Source organism: Mesoplodon bidens, assembly GCF_964165515.1.
Source record: "Mesoplodon bidens genome assembly, chromosome: 6".
Lineage (NCBI taxonomy): Eukaryota > Metazoa > Chordata > Mammalia > Artiodactyla > Ziphiidae > Mesoplodon > Mesoplodon bidens.
Window position 1 is genome coordinate 85,065,567 of NC_138162.1, and position 24,138 is coordinate 85,089,704.

The following is a 24,138-nucleotide window of genomic DNA, read 5'->3' on the forward strand; positions in this document are numbered from 1 at the left end:
GCAACTAAGCTCATGTGCCACAACTATTGAGCCAGTGCTCTAGAGCCCGTGAGCCACAACTACTGAAGCCCGCGTGCCACAACTACTGAAGCCCACGCATCTAGAGCCCGTGCTCCACAACAAGAGAAGCCACTGCAATGAGAAGCCTGCGCACCGCAACGAAGAGTAGCCCCCACTCGCCGCAACTAGAGAAAGCCTGCATGCAGCAGCGAAGACCCAACACAGCCAAAAATAAATAAATTTAAATAAATAAATTTTAAAAAAACGATTGTTGATCCAGTTGGATATGTTGGAAAAATAGGAATATTGACAAATATGAATTCAATCACTCATTCAGTCAGTCATTCAACAAATATATATTTAGAACTCACCATATGCTAAGCTGCCCTTAAGCCTCTGGATCTTGAGTTGACATCATGTAAAGGTGTAGGAAATGTACAGCAACAGCTGGCTGGAGGAGAGGGTGAGCTTTTCACTGCTCTCCCTAACATCTTCCTACCTACATGTGAGAAGCTTGGCACTTTGTAAAACAGAATCTTTTCTCAATGAGTCATGGTAAAATGAGAAGAACAAAACTTGGAAAGTTGACCTTTTTGTGGTCTCTTGAGATTCGAGGTCCCACCAGATTGAGGTTTTGTGCTCCACAACCTTGATCTATAGCTGTAGAATCACCAAATGCACATTACATCCTCCCAAACACTCTCCCTCCCTTAGAGGATAATGTTCTTCCAGGTCTAACTTGGAGACTGCAAACACTTTTTTCTACCAACTCTTTGGCCACTCTCTTTATTTTCTTTGTCCCATGGGGACCAGCAGACTTCTGGCACGAAATCACCATCAGAAAAAAGGGAGCTTCAGTGTCCGTAATCCAAGGGTGTGATTTTTAAATTGTATTTGAAATAGGGCTTTAATCAAATAAGAACATTAGGTTAAAACCTTTGAAAGTGCCTAGTTTACAGGTAAAAAAACTGTCGAATGTGAGCAATTTCATGTGGTTCAATCTAATATTCAATGTTATACTGACTTCCGGATTTTGCACTTGTAACATGGGGTTAGTGCTATCTTTACAAATTCAGCAGCCTTGCAATTGAAAAAAAAAGATTTATTTATTATTTTTAAATTTTATTTATTTTTGGCTGCATTGGGTCTTAGTTGTGGCACCCAGGCTCTTCGGTGTGGCGCATGGGCTTCTCTCTAGTTGTGGCCTGCAGGTTTTCTCTTCTTTAGTTGTGGCATGAGAGCTCCAGGGTTTGTGGGCTCTGTAGTTGTGGTGCACGGGTTTCAGAGCGGATGGGCTCTGTAGCTTGCAGCATGCAGGCTCTCTAGTTGAGGCGTGCAAGCTCAGTAGTTGTGGCACATGGGCTTAGTTGCCCCGTGGCATGTGGTATCTTAGTTCCCTGACCAGGGATCGAACCCATGTCCCCTGCATTGGAAGGCAGACTCTTTACCACTGGACTACCAGGGAAGTCCCAACAGCCTTGCATCTTGAAGGTCAATGGTTCTGGGTCTTCGTGTGGTAGATCACATTATGAGTGAGATCTAGACCCAGTTATGAGACCCAGTTACTAGATCTAGACCTAGATCTAGTTATTTCAGGTAATGCAGATATTTTCAGAGCCAGGGGCATGTGGGAGACCTGATTCAGAGAAGATGGATGCCCTGGGCACACTTAGCACAAGCAAAAACTCCAGGGGGTGGGAGGTAGGAGGCCTCTAGGTGCATCTACATTAATCTTGTGTGTATAAGTGTATGATTAGAACTGATGAGAATCCTTTTGCATTGATTATGATAGTTTGGAATTGATTAGACTTTTCCATTCCCTCCAGGGGAAACATTGGGTCTTCTGCAGGAGCAGATACCCACAGTCTCATACTGGGAGTACTGCTGATTCTTTCCTTGTAGAGTCCAATGTTGACAGCCGCTCAGAACTTCCAGGAATTCATATAAAGGAGTCAAAGAGGCATGTTTGGTTGAGTGCTTCAAGAGGCTGTCAATACAGGAAATGGTAGCTGTGCAAAAAGTCAGTCCTTATACAGTTAACACAAGTATGTGATTTTGATAACAGAATTCAAAATCATTCTAAAAGACTGTACTATCATAGAAATGCATCTATCATCAAGCATTTGTTTATTCTCATGGGATCTCTATAGTCCCCAACTCTGTGAGCTTCTACAGACACCAAAAGGAGCCCAAGGAAGTCTTTTCAACTACAAGTTCAAAGATACTGAATTTTCTATTCAACAATTCTTATCTTTCTGGTCTACCGGGAGCAAAAGCAGTTGGTCATATATCTTTTTAATAAAATGACTTCAGTTATATTACCTTCATGGTTAATTTTGTACATTTTCCTTCTTTTAATTTTGCTCATTTCTATCTGTTTAGATAAGCACGGCCGAGAGCGGTTCCTGTACTGGGGAGAGTGCCAGGAGAGCTGCCCCACAGGCCACTACCCTGACGAGGGCCACACCTGCCGGCCTTGCCCAGACAACTGTGAGCTTTGCCACAGTGCACACGTCTGCACACAATGCGGGCGTGGCTACTTCCTGGTGCCCTCCAACCGCACCTGCCGGAAGTTAGAGTGTGGACAAGGTAAGGCTGCTTCATCACTTATATACCCAACTACGTTCCCAGAAACTGAACTTACTTCTTTAATAAATAAAACCTACCAACTTGATTTCAAAACTAGTTGCATGGCATACAGTCCAACTTTGTGCTATTTGTACCCAATCAAACTAATCTAATCTATTAAATTAATAGAAGGAGATAAAATGTGGGTGACACATATATCTTCAGTCATGGTTGTGGGTTTCATAATTGCTCTATGATTTGCTTGAAAATAAGCTACACGCCAACATATTTTTATAGCAACTAATGCGTCTCCATTCAGTGAAAATGAAATTGTGCTTTTTACTCCTCTTATTGTATAGGTGAAGTCCAAGACCCAGACTATGAAGAATGCATGCCTTGTGAAGAAGGGTGTCTGGGATGCAGTTTAGGTACGTCATCTCCCTTTTTCCTTAGAGTTGAAATAACTGAGTCCTTCTTCACACATATGCATCCTGTCATTCCTTCAACAGGGACTCCTGTCATTGTTTTCATCATCACTGTCACCATCAGTATCCATTAAGTAGGCTCACTTCCACGTAAACAGGGTCACAGTGAGAGATGCTCCCTTTTGAGACAATGGATAGGTCACCAGTCTTCATGAAACTCAAGTTTAGGAAAGGACAGGTATCTTTTCCTCTGGTTGTTAGCTAGTTGGCAGGTGATACTTACAGCAACCACATTTCAGGGTGCCTGGGACTCGGCCTCTGCTTAGCCTCTCAAGGTGACAATTTTGAAATGAGTAATGGTGGGAGAGAAATAAACTCAAGCAAAGAAATACATAATTACTCTAACTCACTCTGTATATGAAACACAAAAGCCTTTCAGAAGTTTGGGAATTTTCCTTTGCAAAAATGATTCTACTGCTTGGAGCCCAAGACAATCTTTTGAGAGGAAAGCAACATGGAGTCAGTGGAGTTTAAAATCCCCATCATACAATGAAAATCACTAGCCAGTCTTCCGTATAATTCTCTAGTTCAAATTATTGCCTTCTCCTTTCTCCCCATGCACACCTGGTTCTCCTGCAGAACAGTGTGTATCACACAGCACCATTGGATTGGACGTAAAATGAAAAATCGGGAGGCCACCAAACTCTAAGAATGTATCTTAATGTAAATTTAGGCAACATATTGACATAATTGGCACTTGGTTTTATGGATCTTTGAAAGGAAACCCAATCTAAATTAAAGATGAATGGGATAATCTCTCTTCATAGAGTTTCCATGAAACCCTGTGACTGGTTGACTCATGCTTCTAAAACTTTAATGTGCACACACATCAAAGGGGGATTTGTTAAAATGCAGATTCTGATTCAGGGGTCTAGAGTGGGGCCTAAGAATTTGCATTTCTAACAAGTTGCCAGTGAAGCCCATGCTTCATAAAGTACTCATGAAGTTGCAGGGGGTTAGACTGTGCCAGGATTAAGTAGACTTTTCATTGGCCTTACCTAATAGATTCCCTTAATTCTTAAATATTATACATGAGTGATAATTTATCTGATGACCATCACCATCTCTGTCTGCCTTCAATGGAAAGACATATTATCTATAATATATGTAACTATAAAACAGAGTTTTGAGGAACTGAAATACCATTCCCCCATTACCTTCCACTCTACAATGGAGCATATATTATTGCAAAATAAAATATAATAATAAGTCCCACTTAAGAAGGGGGTGGCACTTAGAGTCAGAGATTTAAGGATAAAATACTAATTTTCTGGGAAGCAAAAATAGATCTAAACTAAGTAATAAAAGTATTAAAATCTAAAAGATGAGAAAATTCCAGTGTTTCTTGTGAAGAGATGGGACGTGGTCTTTCTTGTAGGGAGCAATGATAAACGTTTTTGACTACCTTGATTTCAATTTTTTGTCCATTTCAGACCACATTTGCCCATTGGTTTGCCCATTTTCCCTGCTAAATTTTGTGGTCTCTTTTTATACCTTTGCTGTCGTGTGTTATGTGTCCATGCCAACATCTTTATGCATCATGGAGGGGGGTGTGTGTGTATGTATGTGTGTGTGTATGTGTCTGTCTGTCTGTAAAATCTCAAACCTATGATTTTGGCTCTCAGGTTTAAAGAGGTGGATGAATGTGTGTGGACTCATTTAAGATCAGTGAGAATCTTGGCATGGGGGTGGAACAGTAACAACCATGATCTGTACTGCACCCACCCTTCTCTTAGGTGATTCAGCTAAAGATGAGACTGAGATGACTCCCCTGGATGATGAATTCCATAGCAGACCCCAGCAATCTGGGGACTCAAAATCCAAAAGAATCAGTTTTCAAAAAAAGAGATAAATTAGAAAGTTTGATTCACTTTACAAAGTGCTATTAAAATACTTCATTCCCTCCTTTAAGAGACTTCAGTTATCTACTATGTGTAGAGTGCTGGCCTTGGCAGTGGGAATTCAAAGGTGATATGACTGTGATTCTGCTGTGAGGCCCTCTCTGGCTGCCATAAATGACACACCTGGAACCAAATCTTTTACAAGTCAAGCTGCCAGAGTAGAGAGATGTATACAGTGTAGTAGGATTGCAGGAGAGGGTGACATAGAACATTCTGCTAATTTCTAATTTGAAATTTGAAAATTTCTCTTAATTTATTAACTCTCTATATGTTGAACCTTGTTTATTTTTGTATTGTCTTAGCGGAAATCAATTATCATCTTATCTCTGAAGGTTTTGTTAATCTTCCAATAGAATTAACTGTTTTTTCTTGTTTCCCCTGGTTTGTAGGCCAATGATAATACTTTTTACTGCTGACTTATGTAATATTTGGTGTGTACACATCTTTCTGCCTAGAGAGTAAACTACTTCAGAACAAACTCTGTGACATATACACTGCTCCCACAAGAACTAGCAGCATGTCTAGGGTATAATAAAAGCACAATAAATGTGTAAACATTTGTTGAATTGAATTTGAGGGTTGCCCAAATTCAAAGCAGAGATGCATGTCTCAGGATACACATGGATTTAGATACATTTTCTCTAGTCAGACTGTGTCTATGGGCCTTTTATCAGGCTGAAAACACACAGATAGCATTTTACATAATATCATTTTATTCTAAGAGGATTTGATGCCAAATTCTTTGTCTTTGTAACCAATATCTTAAATGGAAATTTCAACTAAGATAAATCTAAGTGTTCTAAATTACATTTCTTCATTAATTGAGAGGATAAGCAAATAGAATCATTTTGATACTTGACACTTGACTATAACCTAAGATTTGGGGCCCATACCTATGTCAGCATTGACTTGACTTAATGACTGATTTTAATCAAATTGAGTAAGATCTCTTTACTTCCTTACCATATTGATAAAATAGAGAGATTAATGTGCCTTTATCTTGGCTCAGAAATGGGTGGTGAAAACTGATTAATATTTGCGTACTTACTAAAACAGCAATAGTCCCTACTCTTGGGGGAAAATATACACACATTTGAAAATTTTTAAGTTACTGAAAGAAAAAAAAGCCATTTGAATTAAGTGCCACACCGGTCAGAATGGCCATCATCAAAAAATCTACAAACAATAAACGCTGGAGAGGGTGTGGAGAAAAGGGAACCCTCTTGCACTGTTGGTGGGAATGTAAATTGATACAGCCACCATGGAGAACAGTATGCAGGTTCCTTAAAAAACTAAAAATAGAACTATCATATGACCCAGCAATCCCACTACTGGGCATATACCCTGAGAAAACCATCATTCAAAAAGAGTCATGTACCACAATGTTCATTCCAGCTCTATTTACAATAGCCAGAACATGGAAGCAACCTAAATGTCCATCAACAGATGAATGGATAAAGAAGATGTGGCACATGTATACAATGGAATATTACTCAACCATAAAAAGAAACGAAATTGAGTTATTTGTAGTGAGGTGGATGGACCTAGAGTCTGTCATACAGATTGAAGTAAGTCAGAAAGAGAAAAACAAATACCGTATGCTAACACATATATATGGAATCTAAAACAAACAAACAAACAAAAAAAGGTCATGAAGAACCTAGGGGTAAGACAGGAATAAAGACACAGACCTCCTAGCGAATGGACTTGAGGATATGGGGAGGGGGAAGGGTAAGCTGAGACAAAGTGAGAGAGTGGCATGGACATATATATACTACCAAACGTAAAGTAGCTAGTGGGAAGCAGCTGCATAGCACAGGGAGATCAGCTCGGTGCTTTGTGACCACCTAGAGGGGTGGGATGCGGAGGGTGGGAGGGAAGGAGATGCAAGAGGGAAGAGATATGGGGACATATGTATATGTATAACTGATTCACTTTGTTATAAAGCAGAAACTAACACACCACTGTAAAGCAATTATACTCCAATAAAGATGTTAAAAAATAAATAAATATAAATTAATTAATTAATTAAGTGACAGTTAAGGGGATAAATATATGTACCAAGTGAATTTAGCAAAGGGAGGAAGCCCTGGACACTGAAGTGATTAAGGAAGGCTTCCAAGAAAATGGGACTTGAGATGAGCCTTAGAGTTTCCATGGAATTTAGACAGATAAGAGAGCAGGGCTGCACTATGGAGGGGCTTTTGTCCTGGACAATCGCAGAAAAAAATGGTTTGGAGGGAAGGATTTCTGCCATGGATTTTAGGACACTAATTTTGCAGAAGGAATATAATACTGCAAATACAAGGGAATAGGCAATCACTTTAGAGTGACTGACAATCATACCTTGAACTCTGGACTCATGAGTTTGTGCCTAAAAGGGAATAACTGAAGGTTCTTATAGAAAAAAAAAAAGAGAATTTTTTGAAGAGGTGTTTTAAAAAGGTTAATTTTGTAACGCCAATAACTGTGTTGAGGGTAGTTGAAAGGGAGTGAGGTTGCAGGCAGAGAAACCAGCTAGATGACTATTTCAGAATTCTGGGTATGAAGGAACAGGAGCCTGATCTAAGGTAAGAGCCAGGAAATTATGAAGAGAGAGATAGGTTTTAAAAATCACATGAAACGGACTTCCCTGGTGGCTCAGTGGTTAAGAATCCGCCTGCCAACGCAGGGAACACGGGTTCAAGCCCTGGTCTGGGAAGATTCCACATGCCGCGGAGCAACTAAGCCCATGCACCACAACTACTGAGCCTGCGCTCTAGAGTCACAACTCCTAAAGCCCTCATGCCTAGAGCCCGTGCTCCGCAACAAGAGAAGCCACTGCAATGAGAAGCCCGCACACCACAACGAAGAGTAGCCCCCGCTCGCCGCAACTAGGGAAAGCCCGCACGCAGCAATGACGACCCAAGGCAGCCAAAAATAAATAAATAAATAAATTATTTTTTAAAAAGAATTTAAAAAATCACATGAAACAAATGACCCTATGCATAAGAAAAGATGCTTAACTTTGTTCGTTATATGGGAAATGCAAATTAAAACAACCGTAACATACCATGTCTCACCTATTAGACTGGCAATATTTCAAAAGCTTACAAACACTGTACAGGCAAGTCTGTAAGAAAGCCCTCTTAACCGTAATTGATGGAAGACAAAATGGTACGACCACTGCTGAAAGAAAGTTGGCAATATACAACACAATCACATACACATCTATGCTTCGACCCTGCAACACCCCTTCTAGGAATTTATCCTGAGGATGTGCACCCACAAACTCAAAACAGCATATTCACAATGTTATTCATTGTGGCATTATTTGTGGTGTAAACTATTTTAAACAGCCTAAATGCCTTCTCGTGGAAGAAACTCATTGAATCAACTGAAGGACACATACATAATGGAGTACTCTGCAGCCATAAAAGAGCAAAGGTCTATATGAACTGATGGTGGTTTTACAATACACTGTTAAGTAGAAGGCAAGGTGCCAAAAAATGTACATAGTATGCTACCTTTTTGGTAAGAATAGATGGTGAAATAAAACATATGTGTATACGGTGTGTATATATATATATATATTATACACACACACACATATACATTTTTTACTTATTTTTAAATAAGAAACACAGAAAAGATACATCAGAAACTAATGAAAATGCTTACCTACAGGGAAAAGTGTAAAAGGAATGGGAGTGAGCCTTCTCTAGGTATACCTTTTTACACAGTTTTGATTTGAACCATGTAAGTGGGTTCATAACATATTCATAACAAATGACATAGTAATTAGTGTGAATGGGCTCCCACTGGCCAATCTGGGACAATTTGAGTGTCAAAAAAAAAGATGATAAAGATTACAATTCAATTAATAAAAATAATCTATGCATCAAGAATGATATTTAAAGAAGAGAGGAAGGAAGCATGGGAAAATAGAATAAGGGAGAAAGCTCTTTACAGTAAGATTTCACCTGTTATATATGCAAGGGAATAATTAGAGTATCACCATTTTACATACCCTAGTTTATTGATTCAAGGCAGAACTATGAGTGGATGCTAAAATCTTTAGGTGGAAAATTGTTCAGGAACACGATAAACACACAGACTCAAAGTACTTCCATAATTACTAGTTAACTACAATAGAGGGATGTGCTGCTTACCAACTTAACCAAGTTATTACACTTAACATTACCACCATTAGTTCCATACAACATAACATCATGTGTTTCCTGATGCGATATATTAACAATGTCACCTAGGAACGTCAACGAAAGTGTCTAGACCAATGACTTTCAACTGGAGGTGACTGTGACTCCAGGGGACATTTGTCAATGTTTTGAGACATTTTTGATTGTCATGGCTGGGGAGTTTAGGGATGAAATGTCATGATGTCCACAACTTATTTTCAAATGGTTCAGAGGAATAAAAGGATTGAGGTAAAGCATATAAAGTTGTTCACTGTGCTATTTCAGGCTTTCTGTAGATTTGAAAAAAAAAACTCTTTAAATTGGAGAGAAAAAAGCACTTCATGCTAGGTCAGCTGAGAGGTCCTAGAAGCAACACCCCAGTAGCAATAACCACACCTAGTGCCCAGATCTAGATTCTTAACACCATCCTCCAATAAAAGATACCAAGGCTCCTTGGAAAATTGGCTGATTCTAGGACTGGGGCAGGAAATATACCAGATGAGCTGTAGCATTGTGTAGTGACAGAAGGCAAGAGAGCACTCAAAGGAAAAAACCCCACAATGATGGGGGTACAGCAAAGGGACATAGGAGACAACTGAAAGAGCTCCCAATAGCCAAAACAGGAACAATTTGGGCAATAATATAAATAAAATAGTATTAGCTTATAACTCAAAGTATAAAATAAGAATCTATGAGTTCATAAGATAAAAATAAATAAATGGTTGAGTAAATAAGTAAATCGGGCAGAGGAGACAAATCTTCAGTGCAAAACATTGCAAATAACTTATCTAGCACTCCTCCCTCCAGGAAGTGAGCATAGCTCCCTACTCCTCAAGTGTAGGTTGCACGTAGTGACTTCCTTCCAAGAGGACAGTATGAAAGGGAGGAAGGGGAAGAGCCTCACAGTGGAGAAACCTGAGAAGCACTAGCTCATCCAAGTGATCAAGGTCAACGTCAGCTGCGCCATATCAGATTTTTTTTAAATAAATTTATTTCTTTTATTTATTTATTTTTGGCTGTGTTGGGTCTTCGTTGCTTCAAGGGGGCTTTCTCTAGTTGTGGCGAGCGGAAGCTACTCTTCATTGTGGTGCACGGGCTTCTCACTGTTGTGGCTTCTCCTGTTGTGGAGCACAGGCTCTAGGCGTGCGGGCTTCAGTAGTTGTGGCACATGTGTTCAGTAGTTGTGGCTCGCAGGCTCTAGAGCGCAGGCTCAGTAGTTGTGGCGCACGGGCTTAGTTGCTCCGCGGCATGTGGGATCTTCCCAGACCAGGGCTCGAACCCGCGTCCCCTGCATTGGTAGGCGGATTCTTAACCACTGCACTACAGGGAAGTCTGCTATATCAGATGAATGGGCAGGTACACTTGATGTAGAAGGAGAATGGCATTTTGCCTCTGCAGTCTTCCACTCCAAAACCCATAACCCCAGTCTAATCATGAGAAAAACATCTACATTTCAATAGAGGGCTATTTCATAAAATACCTGATTAGTACTCCTCAACACCGTTAAGGCTGTCAAAAAAGTAAAGCCTGAGAAACTGTCATAGTCAAGGGGAACCTAAGGAAACCTGACTGCTAAATGTAATATGGTAACCTAGGTGGGATCCTGGGTCAGAAAAAAAGACAATAGGTAAAAACTAGGGAAATCTGAGGACATTATGGAGTTCAGTTAATAATAATTTCATCATCATTATCATCAAGGGCATGAGGGAACTATCTGGGGTGTTGGGAGTGTCCTGTATCTTGATTGTCAGGGGTGATTACATGACTGCATGTTTATTTGTCAAAATTCATAGAACTGTACACCTAAAAAGGGTAAATGTTACACTATGAAAATTATATTTCAATAAGTCTGATTTAAAAAGTAAAGTATAGGGCTTCCCTGGTGGCACAGTGGTTGAGAGTCCGCCTGCCGATGCAGGGGACACGGGTTCGTGCCCCGGGTCTGGGAAGATCCCACATGCCGCGGAGCGGCTGGGCCCGTGAGCCATGGCCGCTGGGCCTGTGTGTCTGGAGCCTGTGCTCCGCAACTGGAGAGGCCACAACTGTGAGAGGCCTGCGTACCACAAAAAAAAAAAAGTAAAGTATAACGTTATCAGTGCCCCTCTTTCCTATCTCTACATAGTAAAACCATAACAGTAACCTAATTGCCAGCATTTATTGAACACTTACTCATGTTCTATATGTGTATTACCTCACTTAACTCTAAGAAGTAAATGTAATTGTTGTTCTCATTTTTCGGATGAAGAAATTAAGCTCAAAACAGTTAAGCAACTTACATAAGATAACAGGGCTGGTAACCATTAGGACTTGGACTTGATTCTAGATAGCTCAAGATCAAAACCCATGTGTTTTACAACCATTCTATCCATACTACCTAGTGTTCTTCCCTTCTGATTCTACAGAAAAGATTATTATGCTTTATGGAATAATAAAAAGATAAAAGAAAAATTTATATCTGCCCCTTTCCTCAGTTCTACACACAATAGCTATTACACTTTGTTTAGCTACAACTGTAAGCCCAGATGCCATAACTAAATTTACCAAACAGTGGAAGTGTTCATAATAGTCATGCAAATTGACTTGGGATCACAGCTCACCTGAAACTGTCAGCCTTTAGGACCTGCATCTGGAATGTTCTGAGATGGAGCAAAGCAGATAGGAGAATCCTTGCAGCAGAAGGACTAAGGGAAGGTGGGCTTCTTTTCATTTAGCCCTGGATTCCTCTCTGCCACTTTACCTGCCTTCAGTTTCATTCACTTTCACAGGAACTCTTTTACTTTCTGGAAAGTGGGTTCCATCATAAGGGTATGATTGGCAAGAGACACCCCTCTCTTCTTGTGAATATGAAGTGAGCTCTCTCCACCCTGACCCATGTTAGATTCAAGCTTCAGATCCAGGAATTAGAGAACCAACTCCACTTCCTTCTGCTACTCTATTTTCTATTAAGGAGTGAGACCTCGGTCATAGAGGAAACGATACCAAGACATGTGAGACATGAATTTCATGGTTTAGTTTTCCAATGGAGCAGACATACAGGGTTTTTCAAATGAAATATGGTAGCCACAGATCACTACTTTACTTTTACCTAGATCTTCCTTTGGATCTTTTCCATAAAATTTCTGGGGGAACAAGAACAGTGTCAAACAGTTTTGGTGCCTTCCAAATCAAAGGCATTGCAGAATAAAATGTATACTAGCGGGCTTCCCTGGTGGCGCAGTGGTTGAGAGTCCGCCTGCCGATGCAGGGGACACGGGTTCATGCCCCGGTCTGGGAGGATCCCACATGCCGCGGAGCGGCTGGGCCCGTGAGCCATGGCCACTGAGCCTGTGCGTCCGGAGCAGCAACGGGAGAGGCCACAACAGTGAGAGGCCCGCATACAGCAAAAAAAAAAAAAAAAAAAAAAAAAAAAAATGTATACTAGCCTGGTGTCTCCTTTAAATTGGAAAGAAGTTGCTGATTGTAAAAATGAAACTCAACATTCATAAAGGACCTTGCAGTGACTGATTAGATTGCATTACTCACTGTCCAGCCAACCTTAGGACAGGACCCAGGTGGCTCGCTACCATCATTTCCGTGGACAGATGAGGAAGGACAGTTCGAGAGGACTCTTTTCTTTAAAAGGCCAAACACAAGCCATGTTCAGAGGAAGGGTTGGAATCTAAATGCACTGTCACCAGTTTGCTGAAGAAAAGAGAAACGAGCAAGCTCTATTAGACAGTGGGGACAGTGCTGTCCTGAAAACAAAAACATATTTTTCATTTATTAGAGCCTGCCTCTCCCCTCATTTTCTAAGTGATATCTCATTTCAAAGGTGGTGGGTTAGAAGAAAAGAAACCTTAAGAAAAGAGAACCCACAGTTAGAAGAATTTGCAGAAGTTTTGCACTTTCGTGGTTCCTTATTCATCCTGGCTTTCTTGATTAATTTATTTAGGAAATATTTATTGCATACTTTTGTGCTTTCTGCTTTCCCATTACTATTCCACAAATACCAGGACTGTGTAACCTAATATTTATTGAGCATCATCATTCACCAGGCACTGTGCTAAGCACTTACATAGATGATGCATTTTCACATCTATAATCCAGTGATTTTTACAGCTGGAGAAACTGAGGATTAAAGAAGTGTTGAAACTTGATCAATTTTGTGCATATGAGAAGTGACAGAGGAATTCAGCTGAAAGTTTCAAGCAATCCTGTGCATTAACTTTGTTTACTTTTTTCACAGAGGAAGTAGTTGGCTTTGAAGCTGTTTGTCCCAAGTATGCACTATGATGGGCAAGGTTGTGCTATGATAACAGATTATCCCCAAATCTCAAGAACTTAAGACAGCAAAGGTTTATTTTTCACTTGTGCTACATCTCCATCATGGGCCAGCTGAGAACTCTGCTCTGCACGGTCCTCAGTCCAGGACCCAGGTTGATGGAGCAGCCATTAATTACCTTGTCATGGCAGAAGCAAAGTACACTGGCTTTTAAAGCTTCCCCCAGGATTGACACTTGTAACTCCCGCTCTCATATTTTTTGGCCAAAGCAAATCATATGGTTCTGCCTAAGACTGCAGACTGGGGAGATGCAATCTTGTCACGTGCTCGCAAAAGGGAAAGAAACTAATATTGTGAACATCCTAAAGACATTCTCACGTGATGACTAAGACTGTTACATGCTGAGGTCTCACCTCATACGTTTGCACGTGAAATAGCCCCAAACACGTGCCCAGTCTGTGTCACTGATTTCTCTCTTCTACCACTCTGAATCTCACCCAAGATACTTGCCCGCTATCCACCTTGGCAGTGTCTGACTTTCTCCTTCTCTCAAAAAAACTCTTCTGAAGAAGCTGCTATATTTTTTCAACTGATGGAGTTTCCCAAAGTATCCTGCTATCTCACTTCTCTGATCCCTTAGCAACAGAAGAGTCAAAGAGGACCAGTGATAAATGACATGATAGGTAAACTGTCAACTGAAAGGACCTTGCTCTTTCTTTACCCTGTTCTTTCAAACCCCTATTACGAGAATAATAACATGCTGGTATCTCTTGCCTTTATCTGCTGCTCAAGAAATGTGCCCATATGAGACCAGTCTTAGGAATTTGGACAACTTTCTCTCCATTTCTTAGAGTTTAGTTCAAGAAATATTTATTGGGCATCCATATCAGGCTAAGCACGGGGATACACAGGTGAACAAACGTGCTCTTTGCTCTCAAAGGGAGAGAGAAATGGAAAGCTTGGTAATTCTCGGCCCTGGGTGCACCTGAAAATCACCTGGGGAGATAGAAAAATGCAGTGCTGAGACCCACTTCCAAGGTTTCTGATTTAATTGGTCTGGGGTAAGGCTCAGGCATCAGTATTTTTTCAAAACTCTTGGACTGATTCTAATGTGCAATCAGAGTTGATTTAAGATGGGTATATAAACAGATAACTTCAACATCATATTTAAAACACTGTTGAGGATGAAGCTGAAGCAGAAGCAGATACATTATATCATAATAACTACAACTTACTGTCCATTCCATATGAGGTGATCACCTAGGTAGGCACTTTACAAACACGATCTCTACTCCCCAATACAATCCTCTCTGTTCAAAATCCTTATCCCCATTTCATAGATGAGAAAACCAAGGCCCAGAGAGTTTGCAACTTGCCCAAAGTCATATAACTAGCAAGTTTCCGAGCTAAATTTAAACTTAGGACTCTCTGGCTCCAAAACAACAGAACATCCAAATATTTGGTCTTTGTCCAGAGTAGATTGCACTCAGTCACCATTTTCCTAGAGAATGTAAATGAAAGTCGTGTAAGTCAACCTGCCATATTTGTTTCCCTCTTGGTTATATTCTTAGGCTACTTAGTTGTGTTTCCTGAAGTTTCCCTCTGCTCCTCCTACATTCAAGTTCACATTCTTATGGTGATGGGGGAGAAGAAATAGTGGGAAGGTAGCCTAAGTTCAATGCTAGAGCAACTAGCTCATCATCTTGGCTCTTCATGCTATTTTCCCCCAGAGCCAGGTATCATGAAAGTTCCTCCTACTAGCTGTGTAAATGACCTGCGAAGTCGAGCTGAAAGCCAAGGCTGTCTGAATCACGTGTGCTTGCAGAAAGAGAGCTGAGCCAATTACTTCCAAAACAAACCTAGTTAAACAAAAGCGCAGAGTGTAGTTGAGCCCAATGCACAGGGTGGAGGGGTTCAGAAGACCAGCTGCCATTCCTGAAAGCATCGCGGTGCCTGCAACATGAAACTGCCAGTGATTAGGGGCAAGGGACACTTAGGCTGGTGGGATGGATTTCACCTCTACAGAACTCTCTAGAAACCAACAAGAATATCTCTTTTGCATTTTTAGGAGTAACAAGCTGGAAAACATGTTGCCAAATTACTTTTTTTTTCAGTGAAATATTGGTGATATTTCTGAAATCCTTCAGCTTATGTCTGTCCATTCATTTGAAAACAAAAATAAAAGTGAGACCAGCGGTAGTAACTGGAACCCTGGATGGTTAGGTCTCAGCTTGATTTTGTGGGATTGTGGAAAATGGAGTCTGAAATCTTAATATCTATCTCCATCCATCCCCTACCACAATGAAAATCTTTGGGCAAGTCCCATATACTTTTCATTTCTTACTTGCATCCTGTTTTGTAAAGGAAAACATCATAAGTTACCTTCTTTTTACCTCCTAATATGGCCCTAGAGATTATAATGAAAACTAGAAAAATGATCATATCTTGGGCTCCCTGAGGGAGTGAAACCAAGAGCCTCTATTATTAATATCAAAATAAAATATAACTTGCTTTCTCTCCATTTCCACCCTTTTTCTTTCCTGTCCTATCTGCCATCATCAAGAGGCCTGTTGATATACCTGAGGCCACACTTCTAAATTGGGTGCCATTGTGTCATAAGCACTTAGCGTAGTACTTGTCACCCGGTAGGCACTCAGTAAATATCTGTGACTTTTGTGCCTTCTCTGAGCCGTCCTTATCTCACCCCCAGAGCTCCATCTCCCTGCACCACTGCCACATTGCCTTTTCACAGTCCTTTACCAGATGGTAGGAAGAGCTTCAAGCTCCACTGGCAGATGAGAAAAAAAATTGATTTAAGTCACACAGCAGACAGCAGAATTGAGAGCAGACACCAGAATCGAGAGAAGCTGAGTGTGGGTGAGGCGGGAGCATCTGCATGTTGATACCCAGCTGCTCAACAGGCAGATCTCCAGCTAAGACTCAGGCCAACAATGAGTGTCAGTAAATTGCCTCTGTACCTCTTGAGTCTGAAATTCCAGCCTTCCAACAGTCAACAGGAGGGTAATTTGGTAGCAGTCCAGACTCGTCCTTTCCATGAAGTCTCCCTGCAACTCCCACCAGAAAACCTTGGCTGCAGGCCGACCCACAGCCTCAGTTCAGCTTCCAGCACAGTGGGCCAGCCCAGGGCACAAGAAGCAAAATGGGGACCAAATGGCACAGCAAGCTGGAGACAGCTGAGGGCACAGGGACAGGGTCCCTCATTTCCCACCCCTTGGCCAAGTACCCAAAGTTGAAGTACTGGAAGGCAGGGGATGGCCATGCCAACAACTCTCAACATTAGTCATGCCCTCACTGGTGATGTTACTGGGTCAGTCGAAACTTTTTTCCTTCCGACGGTGCCTATGGCCATCTGTAGCTGCCTTTTCTTTTTTTTTTTTTTTTTTCCAGATCTTTTCCATAAAAACAGTGTGTTCTGACCGTCTATAAAACTATCCACCCCTAGGTGAGACAAGTAGATAAATGTTTTGTGTGAGCCAGGCAAGCAACCCAGGGGTGTCTACCTCCCAGCCCCTTGTTCCACGTCCACCAGGGAGTGGGAGGCCCATGACAGCACTGAGAGAGGAGCATTTATGCCTGAGAAATTCCCATTTAATCAGCTCACCAGGATCAGAGCAAAGCCGAGGACAAACATGGCATTAACTCCAGAGGGTTAACATGTGTAATCTAATCTGGAGATGCAAAGGGTGGGATCCTAAAGTAGAAAAGTTTCTCAATCTCTCCAACCTCTAATTTGGACCAGAAAGAGCTGACAACTTGATTTATCATCACAAAGGAACTTTATGCCCTAAAATAATTGCTAGAAACCTGGATGTTCCACTAGAAAAATAAATCAACCTAAAATTGTAGTCTGCATATTACCGTGTCCCCAACATTTCAGGGATGACATCGAGCCTTTGGGTGAGGTCTGGAGGTGAGTGTGGAAAGAGAAAGGAGGTTGTTTTGCAGGGGTGTTTATTGGAAAGCCTACTACAATCATGCTAGCTGCCCAAACCGATTGTAAAACTGCAGATTTATTATGTTTAGCAGAAATGCAGTCTGTACATCTGAAATATTATCCAAATGACCCGGCTTCAACTTAGAAATCTTTTATGAATTGAAACAAGTGAATTAGAAAGGCTCTTGCCTTTAGCACTGAAGGGTCTGTGAGAGGGGAGACAACATTCATAGTAGTGATAAAATACTATATTTAAGGCTATAAAAATTTGACATACAAGGTCTCAGTTCAGAAGTAAATTTGTTTTATGTGCTCGGCAAAAGAGCAACCGAAAAGTTTTACAAATGGGAAGTTTGACCTACTGAGACTTCAAAACATAAAATATGTCAATTATTCCTGGGGACTGGGTATAGTAATTACCCCTTTGAATGTTAAAAAATGCAATATCAGAAGCATGAAGTCAGTAACTGCTTACCTTGACCATGGCACGCATGGCTAATGACAGTTACCCAGAGCCACTGTCCAACTGTCACATTATGTGCCCAAGTGTGCATTAATGGGATGGACCACTTGGGAACTTAGCAAGAAACTGGGGGAAAGCAATGGAACCCTGTCCAATGAACAGATACCTCATCTGGCAGGGCATTATGCTTTGGTCTGCCTAGAAGCCAGCAATCCTGTACTTGGGATTCTATGCCTGGTTCAAGCTAGAACTAGTAGAAAATGCTGGACAACTGACAGATGTGCATTGTAATCCAAAGAGCCTTACTAATTTTAGCCTTCTCCATGTCTCTGACCTCATCACCTGCCCCTCTCTCTTCATCCTTTCTCTCAGCTACACTTGGGGATCCTTGTCGAGATTGCTTCTAGCCCATTCTTGCTCCCAGGCCCTACCCTAGCTGTTGTTTCCTCCACCTGGAGTACTCTTCTCGAGATATGAACCCGGCTGGCTCCTTCCTGCCATCGCATCTCAGTTTAAACATCACCTCTAAGAGGCTTCCCTGCAGCACCCAATCTAAAGAAGTCAGCCCGTCTCGGTTTCTGTCTCTGTCCCTACCTCTCTCTCTCTAACTTTCTCCTCCCCCAACCCCTCACCTCCACTCTCACTCCACACTAACACAAACACACAGCCATCGCCTATTTTAATGCCGCCAGATCTCGTGCAATTATCTGATATTCTAATATTTTTTTCCTTATTTTTTTTGGCTGCATCGGGTCTTAGTTGTGGCACGTGGGATCCTTGTTGAGGCATGCAGGATCTTTTCATTACAGCTCGGGCTTCTCTCTAGTTGTGGCATGCGGGTTTTCTCGCTCTAGTTGTGACGCGTGGGCTCTGTAATCTGTGGCACGTGGGCTCTCTCGTTGAGGCGCTCAAGCTCAGTAGTTGTGGCACGCAGGCTTACCTGCCCCACGGCATGTGGGATGCTAGTTCCCCGACCAGGGATGGAACCTGCGTGCCCTGCATTGGAAGGTGGATTCTTTACCACTGGACCACCAGGGAAGTCCCTGATATTTTAATTTTGTATTTAGTTTTAAAACTTGTTTGCTGTGCTTCTTCCTTCATTAACACGTAACTGCCAGGCAGGCAGGGACTTTGTTCTCTTTGCTGTTGTCTCCTCAGTACCTGAATCCTGCCTACCACGTGTAGATGCTCAATACACAATTTTACAACAAATAAACAAGCAGACTCCTGACAGGTAAACCTATGGGGCAGGTTTGAAAGAGCCCTTGTGGGGAGTGAAGGAGCCAGACTCCAGCCCCAGAGCTCACTTCAGACAAGTCATTGCACACTTGTCTCTGGGCCTCACATGCTTATCTGGAAACAGAGCCTGGATGATCGGTGGCCCTGCCCTCTGTTCTGTGAAGCCCTTCCCTCCCCCCACTGTCACTTCTCCCAATTTAGCCAGAGCAGCTTTGCTTTGACCTTTTTTTATGTATTTGATTTTTCATAAGTTCCCGTTTGATAAAGGATTCTGCTGCTAAAATAAACATTTTAATCCTCCAGATTAGATAAACCCTTCTGCTTGAAGTTAATCCTGGCTCAGCCTCGTTACTAGTTGTGTGATTCTGGGAAATTCATTTAACTTCTTTAAACTTCGGCATCATCATACATACTAGAGACAATTTCACGACCTACCTCTCAGCATCGCTGGGGGTTACTCCTTCCATGGTAGGCAGAATAACAGCTCCCCAAAAACGTCCATGCCCTAATCCCCGGATCCTAGGAATATGTTGCCTTCCGCAGCAAAAGGGACTTCGAAGATATAATTAATGTTAAAGATTTTCAGACGGGGATGTTGTCCTAGATTATCCAGATGGGCCGAACCTAAGCACATGAGTCCTTAAAAGCAGAGAACCTTGCTAGCTACAGTCAGGAGGAGATGAAAGAGAAAGAGAAATCCCTCACTGCTGGCTTTGAAGCTAGTCGAAGGGGCCCCCGGAGCTGAGGAATATGGGTGGCCTCTACAAGCTGGATACAACCCTCCGTGATAGCCAGTAAGGAAATGGATCTCAGTCTTACACCTGCCAAAAAAGACCTGAATTCTGTCAACCACCTGAATGAGTAAGGAAACGGATTCCCCCCAAGAACCTCCAGAAAGGCACCAGCCTTGCCACGACTCTGATTTTAGCCCAGTGAGACCCATACCGACTTCTGACCACAGAACTGTAAACTAATAAGTCTGTAATGTTTCAAGCTGCTAATTTTATGATAATTTTTTACGACATCAATAGAAAACTAACACACCATTTAAAGTACGTAATGAAGTACTCGGCACACGGTAAGAGCTCAATAAATGTTGGCATTTCTTATAAATATTATTAACAGCATAATTATTAATATTGCTTTATTATCTCAAAAATCTCTTCCTGCCTTGGTGTTGAGCTCTGAATTCTGAAACCTCTCTTCCTGCCTATCCTGGAATAGCGTCCTTTTAGTTGTTTTAAAGGAATTGTTCACCAGCTTCAGGGGCTGAGTGTTGTGCTGGATTGAAGAGCAAGGAATTTCTTGAGATGCAAAAACAAGAGTGCAAATTAACATCACTAAAGAGGGACAGATGGTTAGATGTTGCATATTTCTGGATACGAAGGCTTGAGAAGAACACCACATGACCTATGCAGTAGTATGGCTGGGAACAATTAACCTGAATCTAACCAACAGGAAATAGCAGGCAAATGCCAAATGAGAAACATGCTATTAAAAAGGAACTTCTGCCTTTCAAAAATGTCAGTGTCACAAAAGACAAAGAAGAACCAAGGAGTTGTTCCAGATTATAGGAGACTAAAGAGACAAGATAACTAAATGCAATATGTAATTCTAGAACAGATCACCACTGGACATGATTGAGTCAACTGAAAAAAACTGGAGTACAGATTGTAGATAAATAAGTGTATTTATTAATGTTAAATTTCCTGAAGTTGATGTATATACTGTGGTTATATAAGAGAATGTACTTATTCTTAAGAAATACACACTGAAATATTTAGAGATAAGGGCCACGATGTGTGCATCTTATTTTCAATGGCTCAGGGGAGGGGAAAAAAAGAAATATATATATACATATATATATATATATATATATATATATATACACACACACACTCACACACAAACACATGTATGTAATATATGTGTGTATTTGTAAGGTATGTATGTGTGTGTGTATTTTATACAGAGTTAAAGCAAGTGAGCAAATTATACATCAAGTGGGGCAGAATGTTAACAACAGGTAAATCTGAGTGAAGTATAAATGGTTTTATTCTTGCAACTTTTCTGCAAGTTTGAAATTACAGACATACCTTGGAGATACTGTGGGTTCAGTTCCAGACCACCACAATAAAGCAAATAGCATAAAAAAGTAAATCACACAAAATTTTTGGTTTCCCAATGCATGTGTTATGTTTACACTCTACTGTAGTCTATTAAGTGTACAATGGTATTATGTCAAAAGAAACAATGTATGCACCTTAATTTAAAAAGGCATAATTACTAAAAAAGAAAATGCTCACCATCATCTGAGCTTCCAGCAAGTCATAATCATTTTGCTGGTGGAGGGTCTTGCCTCCATGCTGATGGCTGCCGACAGGTCAGGGTGATGGCTGCTGAAGGTGGGGGTGCTGAGGCAATTTTAGACAACAGTGAAGTCTGCCGCATCGAATGACTCTTCCTTTCACAAATGATTTCTCTGTAGCATGCAGTGCCGTTTGACAGCATTTTAACACAGAACTTTTTGCAAAATTGGAGCCAATCCTCCCAAACCCTGCCACTGCTTTATCAACTAAGTTTACATAATATTCTAAATCCTTCGTTGTCATTTCAACAATCTTCACAGCATCTTTACCAGGAGTAGATTCCATCTCAGGAAACCACTTTCTTTGCTCATCCATATCATTTGTCATGTTCGTTTCATCATGAGATTGCAGCAATTCAGCCACATCTTCAGGCTCTACTTCTAGCTCTAGTTTTGCTATTTACATCATACCTGCAGTTCCTTCCCCCACCGAAGTCTTGAACCCCTCAAAGTCATTCATGAGGGTTGGAATCAACTTCCAAACTCCTGTTAATGTTGATATTTTGACCTCTTTGCATGAATCACATGTGTTCTTAATGGCATTTAGAAAGGTGACTCCTTTCCAGAATGTTTTCAATTGACTTTGCCCAGATCCATCAGGGGAATCACTATCTATAGCAGCTGTAGTCTTATGAAATGTATTAAATAATAAGACCTGAAAGTCAAAATGACTTCTTGACTGCAGTATGAATATTGTGTTAGCAGGCATGAAAATAACATTAATCTCATTGAACATCTCCATCAGAGCTCTTGGGTGACCAGGTACATTGTCTGTGAGCAGTAATAATTTGAAAGGAATCTTTTTTCTGATCAGATCTCAACAGTGGGCTTAAATTATTCAGTAAACCATGCTGTAAATAGATGTGCTGTCATCCAGGCTTTGTTGTTCCATTTATAGAGCACAAGCAGAGTAGAGTTAGCAAAATTCTTAAGGGCCTTAGGATTTGCAAAGCGGTAAATGAGTATTGGCTTCAACTTTTAGTCACCAGCTGCATTAGCCCCTAACAAGAGAGTCACCCTGTCCTTTGAAGCTTTGAAGCCAGGCATTGACTTCTCCCCTCTAGCAATGAAAGTCCTAGATGGCGTCTTCTTCCAATAGAAGTCTGTTTTGTCTACACTGAAAATCTCTTGTTTAGTGTAGCCACCTTCATTAGTTATCTTAATTAAAGATCTTCTGGATAACTTGCTGAAGCTTCTACATCAATCCTTGCTGCTTCACCTTGCACTTTCATGTTATGGAGGTAGCTTCTCTCCTTAAACCTCATGAACCAGCCTCTGCCAGCTTCAGACTGTTTTTCTGCAGCTTCCCCACCTCTCTTAGCCTTCCTAGAATTGAAGAGAGTTAGGGCCTTGCTCTGGATTAAGCTTTGGCTGAAGGGAATGCTGTGGCTGGTTTGCTCTTCTATTCCAACCACTCAAACTTTCTCCATATCAGCAACAAGCCTGTCTTGGTCTCTCATCATTCGTGTGTTCACTGGAGTAGCACTTTTAGTTTCCTGCAAGAACTTTTCCTTTGCCTTCACAACTTCTCTAACTGTCTGGCATGAGAGGCCTAGCTTTCAGCCTATTTCAACCTTTGACCTGCCTTCCTCACTAAGCTTAATCATTTCTAGCTTTTGCCATTGTAGGAGTATTAATTGGCCTAATTTTGATATTGTATCTCAGGAAATAGGGAAGCTCAAGGAGAGGGAGAGAGAACAGGGAATGGCCAGTCAGCAGAGCAGTCAAAACACACACATTTAGCGAGTAAGTTTGCCATCTCATATGGATGTGGTTTGTGGCTCCCCAAAGCAAATACAATAGTAACATCAAAGATCACCGATCACACAGATCACCATAACCAAAATAATAATCGCGAAAAAGTTCAAAATAGTGTGAGAATTACCAAAATGTGACACAGAGACATGAACTGAGTAAATGTTGTTGGAAAAATGGTACCAATAGACTTGCTCGATGCAGGGTTGTCACAACCCCTTTTTTTTTTTTTGTCACAAGCTTTTTTTTTTTAAAACTTGATATTATTTAATAAATAATATTACATTATTTATTATTTAGAGGTGGCATTATTTAATAAATAATATTGAAATAACTACTCATATGGATTCGTACTTTAAATGGTTCACAAAAATAATTTCCAGACTATTTGCAGATATTAAACATCTAAAAGTAAAAAGCAAACTTTAAAAAAAATTTCAAAAGAAAATAAGAACATATTTAATAACCAGAATATTGAGAACGTATTAGAAAGATAGACAAAGTATGAACTGTAAGAGCAGAGTGATGCATTAAAGATTGTAAATTGTAATTTACAATTTGTAAAATGTGCAATATCTGTGAAGTGCCATAAAATGAGGAGTGCCTGTAAAACATTAAAAGAAAAACCACCCAAGTTTGCAGTCCTGTAAAGAGAAGGAATTGGTAGCACTTGGTTCCATTCAAGCCACATGTTTTCTTCTGATTTATAATTTCATTCGATACCTATCTTATCATGCCTGTCCATTTTCTAGGCGCTTAGAATGTCTAGCTTCCAAAACTAGCATAAAGACAGAAAATTTCCTCAAACTTTTCTTAGGGTGTATTAAGTGTAAGTCCTGGTCAAAGAAAACACAATTTTCAAATAATCCACTAATTTTAGATTTCAAAGTTTTTAGACCCTGAAGTGCTAGCCTAGTGCTTAGAAATATCCATACAGCAGGCTAAGTAAATAAATATACTGCCTC

At 40.8% G+C, this 24,138-nt stretch overlaps 1 protein-coding gene across 1 annotated transcript in view; it reads left to right on the top strand.

The window, feature by feature from the left end:
• Nucleotides 1-24,138, top strand: part of PCSK5 (proprotein convertase subtilisin/kexin type 5) — a 467,730-nt gene that overhangs the window by 374,913 nt on the left and 68,679 nt on the right. The window contains exons 23-24 of the mRNA XM_081236836.1: nt 2,383-2,589; nt 2,928-2,996. Coding sequence (XP_081092962.1) covers nt 2,383-2,589; nt 2,928-2,996 — 276 coding nt within the window. The remainder of the gene's footprint in view (nt 1-2,382; nt 2,590-2,927; nt 2,997-24,138) is intronic.